Source organism: Apis laboriosa, unplaced genomic scaffold (assembly GCF_014066325.1).
Source record: "Apis laboriosa isolate Shangri-la unplaced genomic scaffold, ASM1406632v1 scaffold68_cov148, whole genome shotgun sequence".
In the NCBI taxonomy this organism is placed as follows: Eukaryota; Metazoa; Arthropoda; class Insecta; order Hymenoptera; family Apidae; genus Apis; species Apis laboriosa.
Genome location: NW_025224135.1, coordinates 4,451,880 through 4,469,550, shown reverse-complemented (window position 1 = coordinate 4,469,550; position 17,671 = coordinate 4,451,880). Strand labels below are relative to the sequence as shown.

The 17,671-nt window shown below is 22.0% G+C and overlaps 3 protein-coding genes and 1 long non-coding RNA gene across 4 annotated transcripts; 2 read left to right on the top strand and 2 right to left on the bottom strand.

Annotated features, from left to right (window-relative positions):
• Positions 1–4,461: 4,461 nt before the first annotated feature.
• Positions 4,462–6,418, top strand: LOC122718708. The gene is made up of 2 exons (XR_006347446.1): positions 4,462–4,763; positions 5,689–6,418. It is a non-coding gene; the product is annotated as an uncharacterized LOC122718708 (long non-coding RNA).
• Positions 6,359–10,160, bottom strand: LOC122718707 (omega-amidase NIT2). Its single transcript, XM_043943982.1, has 7 exons — positions 10,105–10,160; positions 9,862–10,008; positions 8,903–9,087; positions 8,166–8,334; positions 7,018–7,251; positions 6,752–6,892; positions 6,359–6,524 (listed from the first exon to the last, which is right to left on the bottom strand). Exons 1-6 carry the CDS (start codon positions 10,148–10,150, stop codon positions 6,801–6,803), a joined length of 873 nt encoding a protein of 290 aa, XP_043799917.1. The 5' UTR covers positions 10,151–10,160; the 3' UTR covers positions 6,359–6,524; positions 6,752–6,800.
• A 220-nt stretch (positions 10,161–10,380) lies between these two features.
• LOC122718813 (G-patch domain and KOW motifs-containing protein) lies at positions 10,381–12,621 on the bottom strand. Its single transcript, XM_043944162.1, has 5 exons — positions 12,293–12,621; positions 11,808–12,165; positions 11,589–11,692; positions 11,175–11,479; positions 10,381–10,941 (listed from the first exon to the last, which is right to left on the bottom strand). Exons 1-5 carry the CDS (start codon positions 12,430–12,432, stop codon positions 10,472–10,474), a joined length of 1,377 nt encoding a protein of 458 aa, XP_043800097.1. The 5' UTR covers positions 12,433–12,621; the 3' UTR covers positions 10,381–10,471.
• A 1,237-nt stretch (positions 12,622–13,858) lies between these two features.
• LOC122718812 lies at positions 13,859–17,559 on the top strand. The gene is made up of 2 exons (XM_043944161.1): positions 13,859–14,115; positions 15,779–17,559. The coding sequence occupies exon 2, from the start codon at positions 15,789–15,791 to the stop codon at positions 17,286–17,288; it is 1,500 nt and encodes a 499-aa protein (XP_043800096.1). The 5' UTR covers positions 13,859–14,115; positions 15,779–15,788; the 3' UTR covers positions 17,289–17,559.
• The last annotated feature ends 112 nt before the right edge of the window (positions 17,560–17,671 follow it).

Below are 17,671 nucleotides of genomic sequence, written 5' to 3'. Positions count from 1 at the left end.
TCCTATCTTATTACAAACAATTATTAAGATTTTACTTTACTATTACTAGTTATTGGAAGAATGATTAATGTATCATACTTTATTCAAAAACTTATTAAAGTCATATTATTAAATCGTGCTATTAATATATCTTATAATTAATTATATTAATTGTGGTTTCTACTATAATGATCTAATCAAAATGAATTGATGAATGACATTTTATTTTCTTAAAAAATATATCTTCTTTTATTTTATAAAAGTAATATAGTAAGATTAATGATACCTAGCAGAGACGATTTCTTTGAAACATAATTAAGTTTGCCATTTTGCAAATATTTTATTATAATTGTCATTTAAGAGTTCATAAATTTATATTTAAATATTTCAAGAAAATATAATTCCATAAAAATATACCAATCATAATGTTAAAGTTTTCAATATTGTTTTAATTTAAGATATAAATTAAAATAAAGACTGAATGATAAAAAAAATATTTAAAAAAAATTAGATTAAGAACAAAAATTAAATTAAGATCGACATAGTAGCTACAGGTGATATAGTAGCTACAGGTATTATACAAGTGAATAAATATTAAATAAAATCTGTGATCTGTTATAACATAAACTAGCAATTCAATTATAAAACAAATATTGTTTAATTATAAGTGCCATAATGTAATCAGAGTGTAAACTCTTTAGTATTGAAATATTAATATTGAATTATTTGATCAATAATATATTTATGATTTATGCATGACGATTTAAAAAAATTTTGAAAAATTATATGATAATTATGAAAATAAAAAAAAATTAATTATACAAATTATAAAATTTCTCATATGAAATTAAAACGTCAAATTAAAGATTGAAATGGAAAAAAAATTTAACCTAATATGTATATTTCATATATTTCATTTATTTAATATTTATATGAAAAAAAGAACATCGTTTCTGCAAGTGTATCAATCCAATAATAAATTTTCTTTTACAAATATATACACTGTGAATTATTTTAAAGTTACATCGACACAAGAGTAATTGGTTCCTCTAAATCGTTCAATTTTCATTTTTTTAAATATATATATATATATTCAAATATTGCATTTGAATTACAAAACAATTAGAAGTATAGAAATCCTATCTAATTGTTTCCTTTGTTTCCTAGGACTGATATATTTTTCAATGAATTATTAAACCATATAAATTTTATAAATTCAATTTAACATAAATTCATTTAACAATTTAACAAACATTTAATTGCATTATTTTATATCAAACATTTATTATTATTATTTTTTTTTAACTAATACTTTATCTTAAATGAATTGTAAAATATTCTAAATATTTAATATTGATAATCATAATAACTTCTTGATAATCACAAATAATTATTATTTGATTTCAAGCTAAAAATTTACATATATTCGATATTATTCATCAGAAAGAATGATTCAAACTTTTTTAAAACTAAATTATTGACAGAATTTCACATTCTAGATCAAATGAAAATAATTGAAAATAAACTATATTTTTCTTGTTTTTAGAGAAAAGTTTAAGAATTTTTTATTTCGTTCTAATTTCGTATTACTCACTATTTTCACGATTATGTTTCTTGAATATCGTTATATATTCAACACAGCGATTTTACTGTATTCACATTTCGAAAAAATGTGAACAAAGCATTAGATGGCGTTATGAATTTCATTGTTTTCATACATTCCTAGTTTTAACATCATTTGTATACGAGTACATCTATAAATATATGTTTTCAATATTCTTTTTTCATTTTGATGGACTAATTTTTTGAAATAATTTCACATTTCTCATTTTATTTTTTTTTAAATTATTGTATTTAATTATTTATTTATGTTTGATAATAAATTATTGATAATAAATAATAATAAATTTAATTTAAAAAAATAATTTAATTTAAAAAAAATAAAAAATAATTTAAATCATAATTAATTAAAATTGAAAAACAAAAATATAAGATGAAATATAAACAATTATATTCAACTATTATAAAATGATAACAAATAATTTCACAAATATGAAATTGTCAAAAAAGATAATACTATAAATGAAATTGGAAGCTGACTAGTCGAAGATTAGATTTAGTTAAATTGATAAATAAGTTGTGAACTATTATATTATATTATAAAGGCTGGAAAATTATTATTAAATATCAAATAAACTAAAAGCGTGCTGATTATACTTTATAACTATTATGAGAAATTAAAATTTTTATATAATAGTAATAAATAAATCATACTTTGAACTGAAATATAATCTAATGAATTTTTTAATTATTAATTCACATTATGATATATAATATTATATAATATACATTATTTATTAATAATAAATTTTTAATTTCATCATTCAATATTAAAAATATAACTATTCTTAAAATTAATTATGTGCTAAATCAATATCATTGATGATTAAAAATCAGAAATTCTCTTTCCATTTGAATGAAAAATATTCTATAGAAGCCACTAGGAATGTTAGTAATATTGCGTATAATGTTATTATTCTCGATTAAATTGTCATTATTGTTGAGTTAAAATCTTTTCTATTATATTGTTCTGTTAAATTTAATCTATTAAACTTATTAAATTTACACCCAATTATATATTATATATATATATATATATATTTATTATTATTATTATATCATATATATATTTATTACTATTATTATATTATATTTATATTATATGTTTATTACTTATACAATTATATATATATATATATATATATATATATATATTTATGTTTTGATTGATCATAAAAATAAAATATATTATTGCAAAATTTTTAAGATAAGAAAATGTTTAAATAATGAAAAATCAAATGATAGAAGATAGAATATTTGTTATATTACATTTTATTAAAACAATATTTTTTGTCTTTTAATAATTAATGTTTTTTAATTGGTAAAAAAATTTAATAATTTTAATTTAATAAATTTAAAAAAAATTTGAAAATTTCAATTTAATTTATTCAGAAATCTAAATCTTTAAATCTTTAATTTTAAAAAATTTTAATCATAAAATAAGAAAAATTAATAAATTATAAATGAAAACAAAATTTATTCCGAAAAATAAATATATAAATATATTAATTTATTTATTTAATCATCGATAAATTTTTCTGCTTATATCATCTTATATTTTATCTTATGTGTTGTTGTCTACTAATTCCAGTTCTATATATTATTAGCAACCAATACACCAAAATTGTTAGCAATTATTGCGTAAAATGGATTTTAAATTTGTTGTAAATAATCAAATTCAAGCTTCATAGAGATTATACAACAATTCGTTCTCCTAAATATTACTAAAAAATTACTAAAAAATTATTTATGTGAATAATTTTTATTGGTTAAATTATAATATGTGATAAATCGCGATGAAATCTAAATTAACATAAAAAAATTGAGTATTTCCAAGCAAAAATAAACTATTTTCTGTTATTTGTAGATGTTATTATTTCTTTCGATATATTTGATAATGAAGATAATGAAGATATTTTATATATCTAAAAAAAAAATATATCGTGAAAAACTTTTTCTTTTTTAAATATTTAGAAATTCTGATTTGCTATGCGGAAATTTAAAAAAAAAAATTAAAAAATAGTTGATATATATATATTTAATCTTATTAACTTCCTGAAAACTATTACAATAAATATTGATTATACTTAACTCTAATATTATTTTTATTAGCAATTTTCTTATTTATTGATCCTTTTCTATGAGTTTTCTATAATAGTAAGATCTTAATGATAAAATTTTATCAATCAGATTTTAATATTAATAAATGATATCAAAACTTTTCAATTAATAGTTATCGAAAAAAATATTTAAGATCTTTATTATTTTATATTTAAGATTTCGAACGACGAGCATTTAATAAAATTGATACAATGTAAAATTCGATATCTTGACTTCTATATAAAACAGCTTCTTCGCTTTAAACATATATTTATATTATATTTTTATTAAATTATATTTTATAAAATAAAAACTAGTTCATCAATAAATGTTACAGACTGTTGTTCATAAAATTCTGTCTAAAGGAATTGCCGTTAATTTAAATTAAATAATTCTACTTGTCGTACAGGGTATTAAATAAATTATTTATGATAAATAAGCATACGTCCAATACAATTCGAACTCAAAAGTTCAATATTATATTGTCATGACAATAGCTTAATTTTCAATCTTTTTATGTATTGATTATTATTATTTACTCAGAATATCCGTTGTAAATGAAAGCAGAATTATCAAAACGATAAGTTTTTCTAAAAAAAAAAGATCTAAAAATCTAATTTTTAGATATTAACTTATCCTATGACCAATAAAAAATATAAAAATATAATCACGATTTCAATCTATTAATATCTAATTATTTTCAATCAATGCGTATAACCTAAAAATCAAAAAGATGATCGTTATCAACTTGTATTTATCTTATAAAACTTACTTGTTTTTTATTAAATTTATCGTCGTGCTTATTGATAATTTATAACATGTAAAATTTCTGTAACATTATTTTTTAAATAATGCAAAAGAATTCAGAAAATTTCATAAAAACATGATAATTCGCAAAGAACAATGTTCACACGTGACAAATTGGCGTTGTATTAGAATTTTTGACGCGAATGTCAGTAGTATTTGAAGTGGGGATATAAAGCACAATGTACAGCATGTTTCGAATTCATTATGTATTTATAAAGGGCTGTCAATTCAACGGATGGTCCGGGTAAATTTAAATTGTAAGTAGACGCATTGCAGATTTCAAGTAAAAGCATCGATAAAAGCGAATATGATATGCAAAAATGTCTATTTGGAAAAAAGAAAACTATATATTTTTATTTGTAAAGTTTGAATATTTTTAATATCAAAAATATTCAAGCTAAAAATGTATTGGTTTAACTTATTCGAGGTCAAAATTTTATTATAATATTATTTATCTTTAATTTTTTATACTATATATTTTTATTTTAAATTTATACCAATTTTAATCTTTATCCTTCATATTTTTACAATATAAAATTGTATATTATATTATATGAAATCGTACATTATATAATAATTAATTATATAATTAATATTATTATATTATAAAAATATAAAAAAAAAGTAAAAAAAGATTTTTAAGATGTCTTATTAAAACCTATTCAGAAGAAACATCTTATAATATTTTGATATTGATTGATTGATTTTAAATAATTTTCACACATATAACATAATCATTCGTTTTAAAATAACTTTTTAATTAATTGATAATTTATTGTTTTATTCGAAAGAAAAAATTTTTAATTATATGCATAAGTTTAAATCAAACTTTGTACATGTATTTTATATCATATATATTATAATAAAAATTATATATATATATATATGTTATAAAATATATTTATATATATATACTTATGTATATCGTATTCTTGAATATAGATTAATTACAATATATTTTGGCCTTGAATATATTAAGAAAAAATAAAATAAATCATTGTAATTAATAATAAGTTTCGAAGGTAAATATATAAAGAGAAATAAACTAAATTATATTGTTTGAAGATATATTATGCTCGAATCGATAGCTCTGTTCTTTGTTTCTTTCGAATTTCTGATAGCATGTATAATATAAGAAATCTAAAGTCAAAAGCATTAAGGAATGCAATTTCTTCATTTCAGTCGCAAAGTTCAGCGATTATTTGGCATCCCTCATTTTATTGCGATCTGATTTGTTTTAAAGGAAGAGAAAACAAAAACAAAAGAAGATGATGATTTGTATTATTCTTACTTATCTTCTTCGAGGGATAATGTGAACTCTTTCCAGCTGATGAATAGCCGACAAATGAATTGCGACTGAATTTCTTCTTATTATATTAACAGAGTTTTCACGTTTTTGCTCTCTTTAACCTTCTATCGAGACAGGCGTTGAATTAATGATCATTAATTGACCAATTTCTCTAAGCTTATAACTTCGAATTAATGTTTACATAAAAAATATTATTAATCTATTTAAATGTAAATATTTAGACTTATATAGATTTAATATTGCTATATATACGATAATTAGCCTACTCACGCTGAAATTTGTATCAATATCTGGCTTGCTCACTGATTAGGATCAGTTTATTAATTATTAAATCGATATATCGTTTGTTGCATCTAAAATCGATATACTAATATTAATTTATACATGCTACAATTTACATTATGAAACCTAAAAATGAAACCTAAATGAAACCTAAAAACGCAATGTTTCATCGTGTGTAGGCCATTATATGAGAACTACCTTGATTGTGAGGTTATCATTTAATCATCAAGAGGCCTTTCATGTATGAATAATTATTTTAAATCCATCACAGATTATAACAATTTATTTAATTGATAATAAAGATATTTAAAATTATATATATTTTTTTGTGTTCTTAATTGTATATTGTTGATGTAGGATATAACATAATACGTTGGATGCAATATAAAATGGATTCTATATCACATTACATCTTGTATATATATTCCTATAATCAATTAATATAAATAATATATTATTCATAGATATTAATATCTTATTATTAATAATTAAATTTATATAGTATTATTTTTTAATTATTATAATTTGCATTATTATTTACAAAATTATTTATAAAAAATTATTATTTAAAATATTTTAACTCTAATTATTTGTATTTTTTATTTATTTTCATTTAATATGAATAAAATATAATATGTGAAAATAGAGACTTACATAATATTATTAAAACACTAAAAATATGATTTTATATTTCAGTATAAAATTAATCTTTTTTCCAGATAGTGTCATACAAATCGGTACGTCTCTGATAAAATACGGGTATTTGAGCCCTTACCTCTTCAACAATTTTCAAATCTGTTATTAAAATAATAAATTGATGTTAAAAAAATAAAAAAAAAGAGAAAACAAAAATAAATAGATTAATTAATTTAAAAATAAATTAGATTACTTTTCATGTTTTATATTAAATTGTCAATTACCAATATCGGTGACTACCATGCTCTCATGAGTTTCCAGATCATGAAGAATTTCTCCCCAGGGACTAGTTAACTGTGTATGACCCCATGCGACATAACTGGCCGAAGGATTCCGAGCCGGAGATATACCAGCAATGTATAATTGATTGTCATTCGCTCTGGAACGCTGAAGCAATGACCAATGCAGTGGTCCAGTGGTTAAATTGAATGCCGCCGGATATATTAGCATTTGGCAACCTAACCGGAGAAATGGAAAATATGAAATTACGAAATATCAGTTATATAATTCTGTAATATTCACAATTTATTGTAATATTTCACAATTTAGAAATATATAATATTTATATACTATTTTTATTACAATGATTTTATTATAATTATACAATTTTAAGATGCAGATATAAAATAGAATTATTTCTTCGTATATTTTCTTAAAATTATTTAAAAATTATTTACAAAAATGTAAAAATTTTAATGAAATTAAAATTGACATTTGCAATGTTAATTAGATTAAAAGATAATTGTAAAGATAAAAATAATCTAATTATTATAAATATGAAGTTAAAAATCTAAAAAAAAATTTTAGAATATGAAACTAAAATTAAATTTAAAATGTAGAACAAATATTGCAAGATTTTATTTTATATCTATATATATTAATTACATTTTAATATTTAAATAAAATTTAATTGTTTTATTAATCAATGTGGTAGGATTTTCATTAATATTTAATAATATAGATTGAAAAAACTCAATTATTAATGAACGTTTTCATGTTTTGGCAAAAATATTAATAATAATTACTATTTAATAATTTTCACTCATCATACATTGATATAATAAAATACCGATAATGGAAACTTAATATTTAATCACATCCATGGCATAAGTAAAAAGATTTACATGTACAACACATCTAATATACATTCAATCTGATAATTTTGATACGAGAATTAAATATAGTAAATATTTATTCAATTATAAACATATTTTTAGTAGAAAATAAAAAATTAAAATTAAAAAAAAATAAGTATAAATAATATAAATAATATTATTGAGTCTCATTAACCTGAATTCTTTATTATATATATAAGGAAAAAAATATATAAAAAAATATATATAAAAAAACCAAATTTAGTTGGTTACTGTACCTTTATTTCGATAAATGCGTGCCATTTCCTCAAATCTAATATCATAACAAATGCCAATACCAATTTTGCAATTCTTCACTTCAAACATTGTCAAAGAATTACCAGAACTGAGTGAATCACTCTCGCGAAAAATAATTTTATCAGGAATGTTGATATCGAATAAATGCATCTAATAACATAAAAAATTAAACCCTAATTATATTACTACAATTTTTAAAATTTAATATCGAAGTTATTGACAAATTTTATCATTAATTTTCTTTAATTTTTTACTTTTAGCAATTGAAAGCACTATTTTTCACTATTTTTTTTATAAAATATTAATCTTTTAAATAATTAAAAAGATTTACATGTACAACACATCTAATATACATTCAATCTGATAATTTTGATACGAGAATTAAATATAGTAAATATTTAAATTAATTTTATATAATTATATTATAATTTTATATAATTATATATATTTAATTATATAATAATTAAATATAGTAAATATTAAAATTAATTTATAAAAAAAACTTCTGTTACTTCTGTTATGAAAGAAATATTCATTTTCTTTATCATAATATAATGTAGAGAATACAAATTATTATATCGGTTTTAGAATACGAGAAATTTTCTAGAATAATCATTTTTCAATCATTTTCAATTCATTTTTCATCAATTTTCTAGAAAAAATCATTTTCTGTTCCACTATTTCCAATTTCGCTATCATAAAGGCATATATTGCTTACCTTTCGGTGTTTCGCTATCAGAGTCCCATCAGGTCCCCAAATAGTGCAAGTATTGAACAATTTATCACCATCTCTTTCAGGTATTGTACCACCAACTATATAAATGTTGTTTTCTTTAGCAGCTTTTGATAAAGCGACGCTCGTTTCTCCATCAGGAATATGCTCAGCATATTTAGGAAAGTATTCTACAGTGCAATATTCCAATTAATTAAAAAATCTTTTGTTTGAACCGCAAATTATATTAAAAAAAAAATTTTTTTTAATTTTATTGATTAATAATTATTTATTTAAATAAATAATAAGATAAATAAATTTGATAATTCTTATTTATTTATTTATTTATTTTTTCTTTCTTTAAATTAATTCTTAATTAATTCTTTTTCTTGCGTTGATTATTTCTATAAAATATAATTAAATTATTTCATCAAAAGAAAATGAAAAATTTTTTATTCTTTTATTCTTTCGTAATTTAAAAAATTATTTTTTCAATAGTACATTTACAATAGTTCATTTAAATATAGAAAAATTCAAAATGTATATATGTATATATATTTTACTATATTTTATATATTTATATATATTTTATATATTTTACTATATTATATATTATACTATATTTTTTTCTATATTATATATTATATAATTTTTTATAAAATTTAAATAATGATTAAAAAAAAAATGTGAATAAAAAATTTGAATGATGCATTTGAAAGGCAGTTTATTACTCAACAACTTCGTCAGTACTTCTCGAAACAAATTTGGTTTTATAAGTACAGAAATATTGAGAATTATTAAAAATGTATTTATAAAAAAAATATTATGAAATTTTATAAAATAAAAACTGAATGAAATATGCAATCTCCATAAAAACAAATACTTACAAATAAAATATTTTATATATCTTCTGTTCTATTTTTTAAAAATATTTATTAGAAAAATATTAGTTAAAAAATTATTACGTATTCCATATGGTGAATTAAAGCATTCAGGAAGAGCGACAATGTCAGCATTCTGCTTTTTTGCACTTGAAATGTATGAAACTGCCTTTTCTATATTCTTGGTTTTTACTTCATGAACTTCGAGCTGTACTAATGATAATCGAAATGCTGAAAAAAATATTGGAGAAGTTAAACAGATTAAATTATATATTTTTCGAAATTTATCTATATTAATCTAATATTTTATAAAAATTAAATACTTACTCGACATTGTTCGCACTATTTGTTTAGCGATGTTCATAAGTACCATAATATTTTTTGAGGTTATCTATATTAATATTCTAATATTCTATATCAACGTTATGTAATCAAATAATTTCTGATACTGTAAAAACTAATGTTGATATATAATAAAATGTATATTTTATACAATTATGTAATCTTTCAAAAATTTTATAAAATATTAATAAATTATTTTTAATGATTTCTATAAAAAAAGGTAGATTTTTTAATTTATAAATAAGAATAAGAAAAAAATGATTTTGTAAAAATACATTTTATTAAAAAATGTGTATAAACAAAATTGTACAATTTGCCACGAAATTAAAATAACGAAATACATATTTGATAATTATCGTCTACTAGAAGATCGAGATCTTGATCTTTTTCGTTTTTTTTGTTTCCATCTATCTGTATAATCTTTTTTTTCTCTAGTTTTTTCTTTTTCTTTATCTTTTTTCTTGTGTTTTTTATTCGACCTTTCTGGTGAATAATGTTTTTTTTGTTTCTTTGATTTTTTAGATTTTTTTGATTTATAAGAATCACTACTAATGGAACTACTTTTTTCTCTTCTTCTCTTTTTTCCATGATCACTATCATTGACATCAGATTCAGAGTATCTTTTTTGACTTTTTGATTTTTTATCAGTTATTTTATCATATTTTTTCTTATCATGTGTAATACTTTTTTTTTTCTTTTCATTATTTTCATCGTCATCCAAATTTTCAGATTTTTCGGAAGATATCGATTTTCTTTTTCTATCTGTTTTCTGTTTAAATTCCTTACTTTCTTTATCCTTATATTCTTCATATTTCTTCGCATCTAAAATTAATCCCATAAAATACTAAAAGCCAAAACATTTATATTTATTACGATTCTTATAAAAAATGAAGAGACCTTTAAAAAGCATGTGTAATAATATCATGAAATTGTGATAAATATATTATTAAAAATTAATAAAATAATTAACAAATTTTATTCTCATTTTATTAATAATTTAGATATTGAATTCTTTTTAAAAGTCTCTTAATGAAAAACTAATTATTCATACTAACTTAAAACTTTTGAATTTTTTGAATATTCTGATTTAGTTACTGGCTGAACCATAAATTCATTTACAGATATTATGCTTCCACCAAGAGCTAATTTTATTATGAGCCTTCCTGCATCATCATCAAATCCTTCTATTTGACCATAATTATTACTTTGTTTTCCAGCTATAATTTTTACAAATGTTCCTTTTTCTATTTTAAGTTCTTCTTCTTGTTTGTTAGAATCTGTGTTTTTTTGTTGAGTTACTTTATCTGCTCCAAGACCCATACCTTTTGGTCGTAATTCTGGTATAACTGCTGATACAACTCTATAACAATAATATTAAATAAAATTAAAAAAAATAATTTTTTTTACTTCTTAATATATTATATTTAATAAATATACAATATTAAATTTATATAAAATAAAATTCTTACTTTTCATTTCTACCAATTCCTTTTCCTGGTTGCCAACCCATTCCTCGTAACATTGCGAAACCATAAACATCAACAGGAATTCTTTCATAATCTTCTAATGTAGACTGAAAAAATAAAAAATATATAATTTATAATATATAAAAAAAATTTATAATAATTTATAATATACAAAAATTATCGATATCATATATACATAATATCCATATGTTAATAATATACCTGTTCTTGGCCTCTTAATGATTGATCTTCTACTAAAGGTAAAGTAAAATCATTTGTTTTTGTTTCCTGCTGCTCCTTTAATTTCAATTCTTCAATAATTTCTTTAGCTGCTTGTTCTTCTAATGTAACAACTTTATTATCCACTAATTGTTCTAGTTCTTTTGTTATAATTTGTGGTGAAGCATTTCCATTAGATAATTTTGACTTGACTTCCTTATTAATATTAACATCTTCTGTCTTTTCTTTATTTTCTTTAGGTTCAAAAATATCTGCATCGATATGATTAATAATTCTGTCATGCCAAGTTTTTGAACCTAATAATGGAATGACGAGAGGTTCATCTTTTTTTTCCTCTTCACTGAAATAAAAAATTATTTCCAGAAAAAATTTATTATGAAATTATAATATAACTATATAAATTAATTATTGTCAGGTTTTATAGGTTAGGTTGAGGTTATGTACAAAAATTATATTTTTTGACTTACCCTATTACTTTAATATTTTTCTCATCAAGACATTCAATATAATCAACTTTTTTTTCTTCTTGTGGCACAATATTTTTTAATACAGGTTTCTTAATAGATTTTGCAAAACCGAAGGAGACTTTCTTTCCTTCTTCTGCCATTTTTCAATAATAAGCATTGATTTACAGATTAATGTATATAAAATATAAATAATAATTTTTATAAATTATGTACATGAACTTAAACATCACATTTCATTAATTGATTTAAAGTACTTTAGAAATTCTTAAAACACTGTTACTGTACGTTATATATACTTGAATAAAGCGACATTAGAGTCACTAACCTATACTGATAACGTATAGTATTTTCTTAAGTCAAAAGATCAATATTATGTATTCATATGAATAGAATGTTTGTTTCTCTTAGAACTATATTCTGATAGGTTAAATCTTAATGAAACATTATATAAATTTCATATAACATATTGTTCAAATGTAATATAAATTTAAATCGAAAATATATAACATAAATATTTTATATTATACATTCTCCTTACTATTAATCAATCGAAAAAATTTTAAGAATTACACATGATTATATATAATTATATTTTGAAATAAAGACATGTTTAATTATCAAATATCTTATTAAATAATTATAAATATATTATTTTTATACTGTATTTATAATTATATTTATGTGTTTATAATTATATTTACAAGTTACATGTTTAAAATTAAATATAAAAAAATTATATATAAATTTATATTATGTATTATATTTAATGTTTAACATCATAATTCTCTCATAATATATCTAAAAAATTTTTATTTCTTGAAAATACTGTATACTATAAGCTTTTGATTCTACCCTAGTTTATGCATCATAGCGCGTGACAGCACTATTATGTATTATGTTATTTATATTTTATTCAAGATCATTCTATTTTCAGATTGCACTCTCTATTCCGTTGTTTTGTATTTTGTAAATTACTACATAGAGATGCAAAGTGAAAACTATTTTTTCATTAAAGTTTGATATATTTTCTATCAGAAAAATAACAAATTTTAAATCAAGTTAATAAATCAAGATAGCGACAATAAATCATATTATTCCTATACTTTATTTGATGTTTAAAAGAATTATTTTTTTCTGTTCTTTTGTCAAAATAAAATATATATATTCAATTAATAATTATAATAGATAATCTTGATAATTTTTTAATGCATAAAATATATAAATATATACATATGAATAGATAGATTATTTTCATTATTTCTTTATTTCATGCGCTTCTAATTTTTAAGATTAATAAATATGTATAAATGTTCATAATTAAGATTGGTAAAGATGTATAAATTTATAATTATAATATTGAAATGATGATAAATACATGATTGATTTTAAAGATCTTCTATTATATATATATATTTTTTTTCTAAGAATTTTAAATTCTTAATTTTTTTTAATATTTTAAGATATTTAATTATAATATAATATAATAATTTATTTATTTTGCATGATTAATGCGATAATTTATTACTTTCCTTATTTCAATAAACTTTAAAAACAATCGTCTTTGATCATGTTGGTACGCAAATTATGGAGAAAGCTATTTACTTATCTTTTGATACAAGAACTACAGTTAAAAACAACTACCAATTGAGAACGGTAGTTAAGTCTGTAAAGAGAGGGGTGAGCGTGTTTTAGCGGCGACAATAGCACGATATTCAGATACGAAGCCAGGGTAAACCGGGAAGCCGTAGTTCGTGAACTGTAGTAAGTGTGGTAACTCCGGACAATCAACGACATTCGGAAGCCGGCAACGCTCTGAAATTCAGGTAAATCTATACATTTTTTAAATAAAATTTTTTTTTTAGATTATTTTTTTTATAAATTATTATAATTCTACATCCATAATATATGAATGTTTAAGAATTATTAAGAATTTTATATTTTTGAAATATCAAATAATTTTATCAAATTAAATGTAATTATTAAATTATATATTAATGATGCATTTAAATTTTTATTATTAGATTTTGTCATAAAAAATATGAATGAATGAAATTATTAATCTTTTGTTTCGTTTGTATATACAGTAGATCATAAATATATTACCGCATAATTAATGATTGATGATATAAATTCAATATCAATAATATAATTTTTATTTTTTTTATATACATCTGACAGTGTATTTTAGATCATTAATTTTAATATGTTGATGATTTGAAATATAATTGCAAATTAAAGTGGTCCACGAGACTAACTGTAAAACACCGAGCGGTAACTACAAAGTTGATGTTAACGGAAGAGATCTTCCTGCCAAAGATTTGTTCCGCTATGTTGAGACATTCTATCCTTTGTTTCTTCGTCGTTTTTATTTCTTCTTTTTATCATTAATATACAAGTTCTTTAATTTAGCAATGTATCCTATAGAACAAAAATTTGTTATTATATATATCTACAGTTTCCTTCAACATAGTCTATGAACCGATTAATATAATAAAAAAATAGAATTATACTGTAGATTTACTGTAATATTCAAATATTGTTTAAGGATATGATATTTCTACGAGTTTATGCTATAAATAATTTCGTTTCTTTGATGATATTGAATAGTTTTATAATTAAAATAAATACATAATTAGAAATTAGGTTATGTAAATTAATAATAATAAAATTAAATATTTTAGATTATTACTAAAATCGTTCGATTTTCAATAAGTCGTTTTATTCAATTTTCAATAAAAATTTATAAGAAAAGCAATATTTTTTTTTTTATTTAATTTCATATATCGAAAATTAGAGTAATTCACCATTCATTATAAAGAATTTTTGACAATGTTCATTGTTGCCGAATGTTTTACAAGCGAAACCAACTGGCGGCGCTCGTGCATTGAACTCTTCGTATGGTTGCGCGCGCACACATATTGACAAGTCAAATTCTAGTTCGATTTCGCGGGAGAATGCTATGGTAAATGTAGTCGAGTGAACAATCATGCGACCGGATCTACATGTTGTCCGGAACTCGTCGCATAATGCTACGGAAACGACTGGTAAATTATATTTGTCATGGGGAATCGGTAGTTGGGGACATGATTTTATCTGACCGTGCAAGTTTACCGGACGGAACGGTCATTAAACGTCTGTCGCTAAGTTTTCATGGTTTTTAGTGAAAGCTTAAGATTTATTTATTTCATTTAGACTAATAACATTATTGATGGATCATTACTATCTTCTTTTTTTTTTTTAATATTTGAACTCATATTATTTACATTGTACACACATCTACATTGTTGTATATAAAAAAGGAAGTTCAAATATATATATTCGTCATATGGATTGAATTAACATCGTGTGAATAATTCTCTCATTTTTTGAAGTTCAAAAATAATAATGTACAAAAAAATATTTTTAAAAAATACAAAGAGAATAGTTAAATAATAATAAGTTAGAATAGTTAAATAATAATAACAATTATTATTCTTTTTTTTTTAGATAAGCGAATATGTTACTTCTGTTTCAAATATCGCTGCTATTGTTCCTGATAACAGAAATCGGCACAGTAGGAGTTGGAAAAGCATGGCAAATTCTTCCATACACAACCGATTACTGGAATCATCCATCATGGCCGCGACTCGATTCTTCTGCGTTCGAAGTTCGCAGCGTGAGTGGTGTCGGTCATCTTAATCCTTCAGAAACCACTCAGACGAAGCTAAAACTTGACCATTCAAAATCCATCCAGCCCAATATTATTCCGTTATCAAAATCAAACGTTTTATTCAACCAAAAGTATTTCAATCAATTCGAAACAAATTTTGAAGATTCTTCCTACGATCATTACGAAAACCAAGACGAAATGAATGATGCAGCGGAAGATAAGATATTTAAAGCAGGAATAGCAATGACTGTTCTAGATCCAAAAGACAATAAAGATTTATTAAAGAATATTGAAGACGAGACAAAGAAAATTGTACCAAGGTTTCGTCGTGACGCAAAAAACGAAACAAAAAAGATGGAACAAATATCTACTAGTAAAAATGTTCGAGAGATACGTTTAAGTTCTCCAGATGGTTGGTCCACTCAACCATTATCCATAGAGTTTCCCCATAGATCTAGTTTAGATCAAATGATTCAGCAAACAATGGATGACGAAGAATTGCCAAATGCAAGGAGTTATCACACTCCACGAGCTGATTTTATAACCAGTCACCATAGAAGAAGTTACGAACATCGAGAAGCTCGAGATATGCCTATCACTAGAGCCTATGATGATTATGATGTTCCATGGTACAGGAGTACCACCATCAGGGAACGAGACTATGAACCTCTAAGTTATCGTCGTGGATATAATTATTATTATCCTGATCGATATAGAATGGAAAGAGACTATTATATGCGAGTTCCCCCCAATGATTATTCTTATTATTATGATCGGTATAGGGACGAGGATTTAGATCTTTATGGTCGTAGCAGACCAACGCCCAAGCCCAAGAGGATTATCTACTATGCAACATTGCCGGAAATAGTAAGGAAACCTGTAGATCTGAGAAATTATCCTAGACCATATGATGGAACTAGAACAGGACCAGTTTCTAGGGATGGAAATTATAAACGTATTCCAGGGAATGTTGATCCTAGTAGATATCGATATAGACACGCATATGATGGTTATGATAATTATTCAAAGAGATCGAGCTTTGTAGATAGGCCTTATCCATATCCTGAAGAGGAGAGTCGTCGCAAGATGACGTTAGAAAATCTTCGAAATAACGATCCATTTGATCAAAATAATGATAGGAAATTGGCGAATCAGATTGCGGTAAGAAATGAAGGAAAGTTACCCTGGCCAGTGCAAATTGGAACGGAAGTGAGTGTGAAAGATGACGAGAGAATCTCTGGAAGAAAGATTTTTGGAGAAAATAATGGATATGACAGATTCCAGAGTGCGCAGTTACAAAAGGCACCAGATGCAACTGGATCCAGTGAATTACAAAGCGATAATTGAACGTAGCATGAGTTCTTTCTTAGAAATTAGTGAATTTTGAAAAGAATTTTTGGATACTGTTCGCTTTGATATACTGTTGTCTTTTTCTATTGGTATAGAATTGGATAGTTTTTACTGTAAAAATGAATATTGATATTAAAGTTTAATCGAATATGTGAAAGAGTTAATATGCAATAATACTTAATTTATAGTTTAAAGCAGAAAGTATAATAATTGAGAGATGTTCGCCTTATAAATTCGTGATTGATTTAACATTAACATTATATATTGATATTTATAATTTATATAAGTTAATTTATATAAGAATATCTTTTGAAATAACATCTCTATGATGTATTGATTTACAGATTTTTAATTAATTTATACTAATTATTATGGATCAT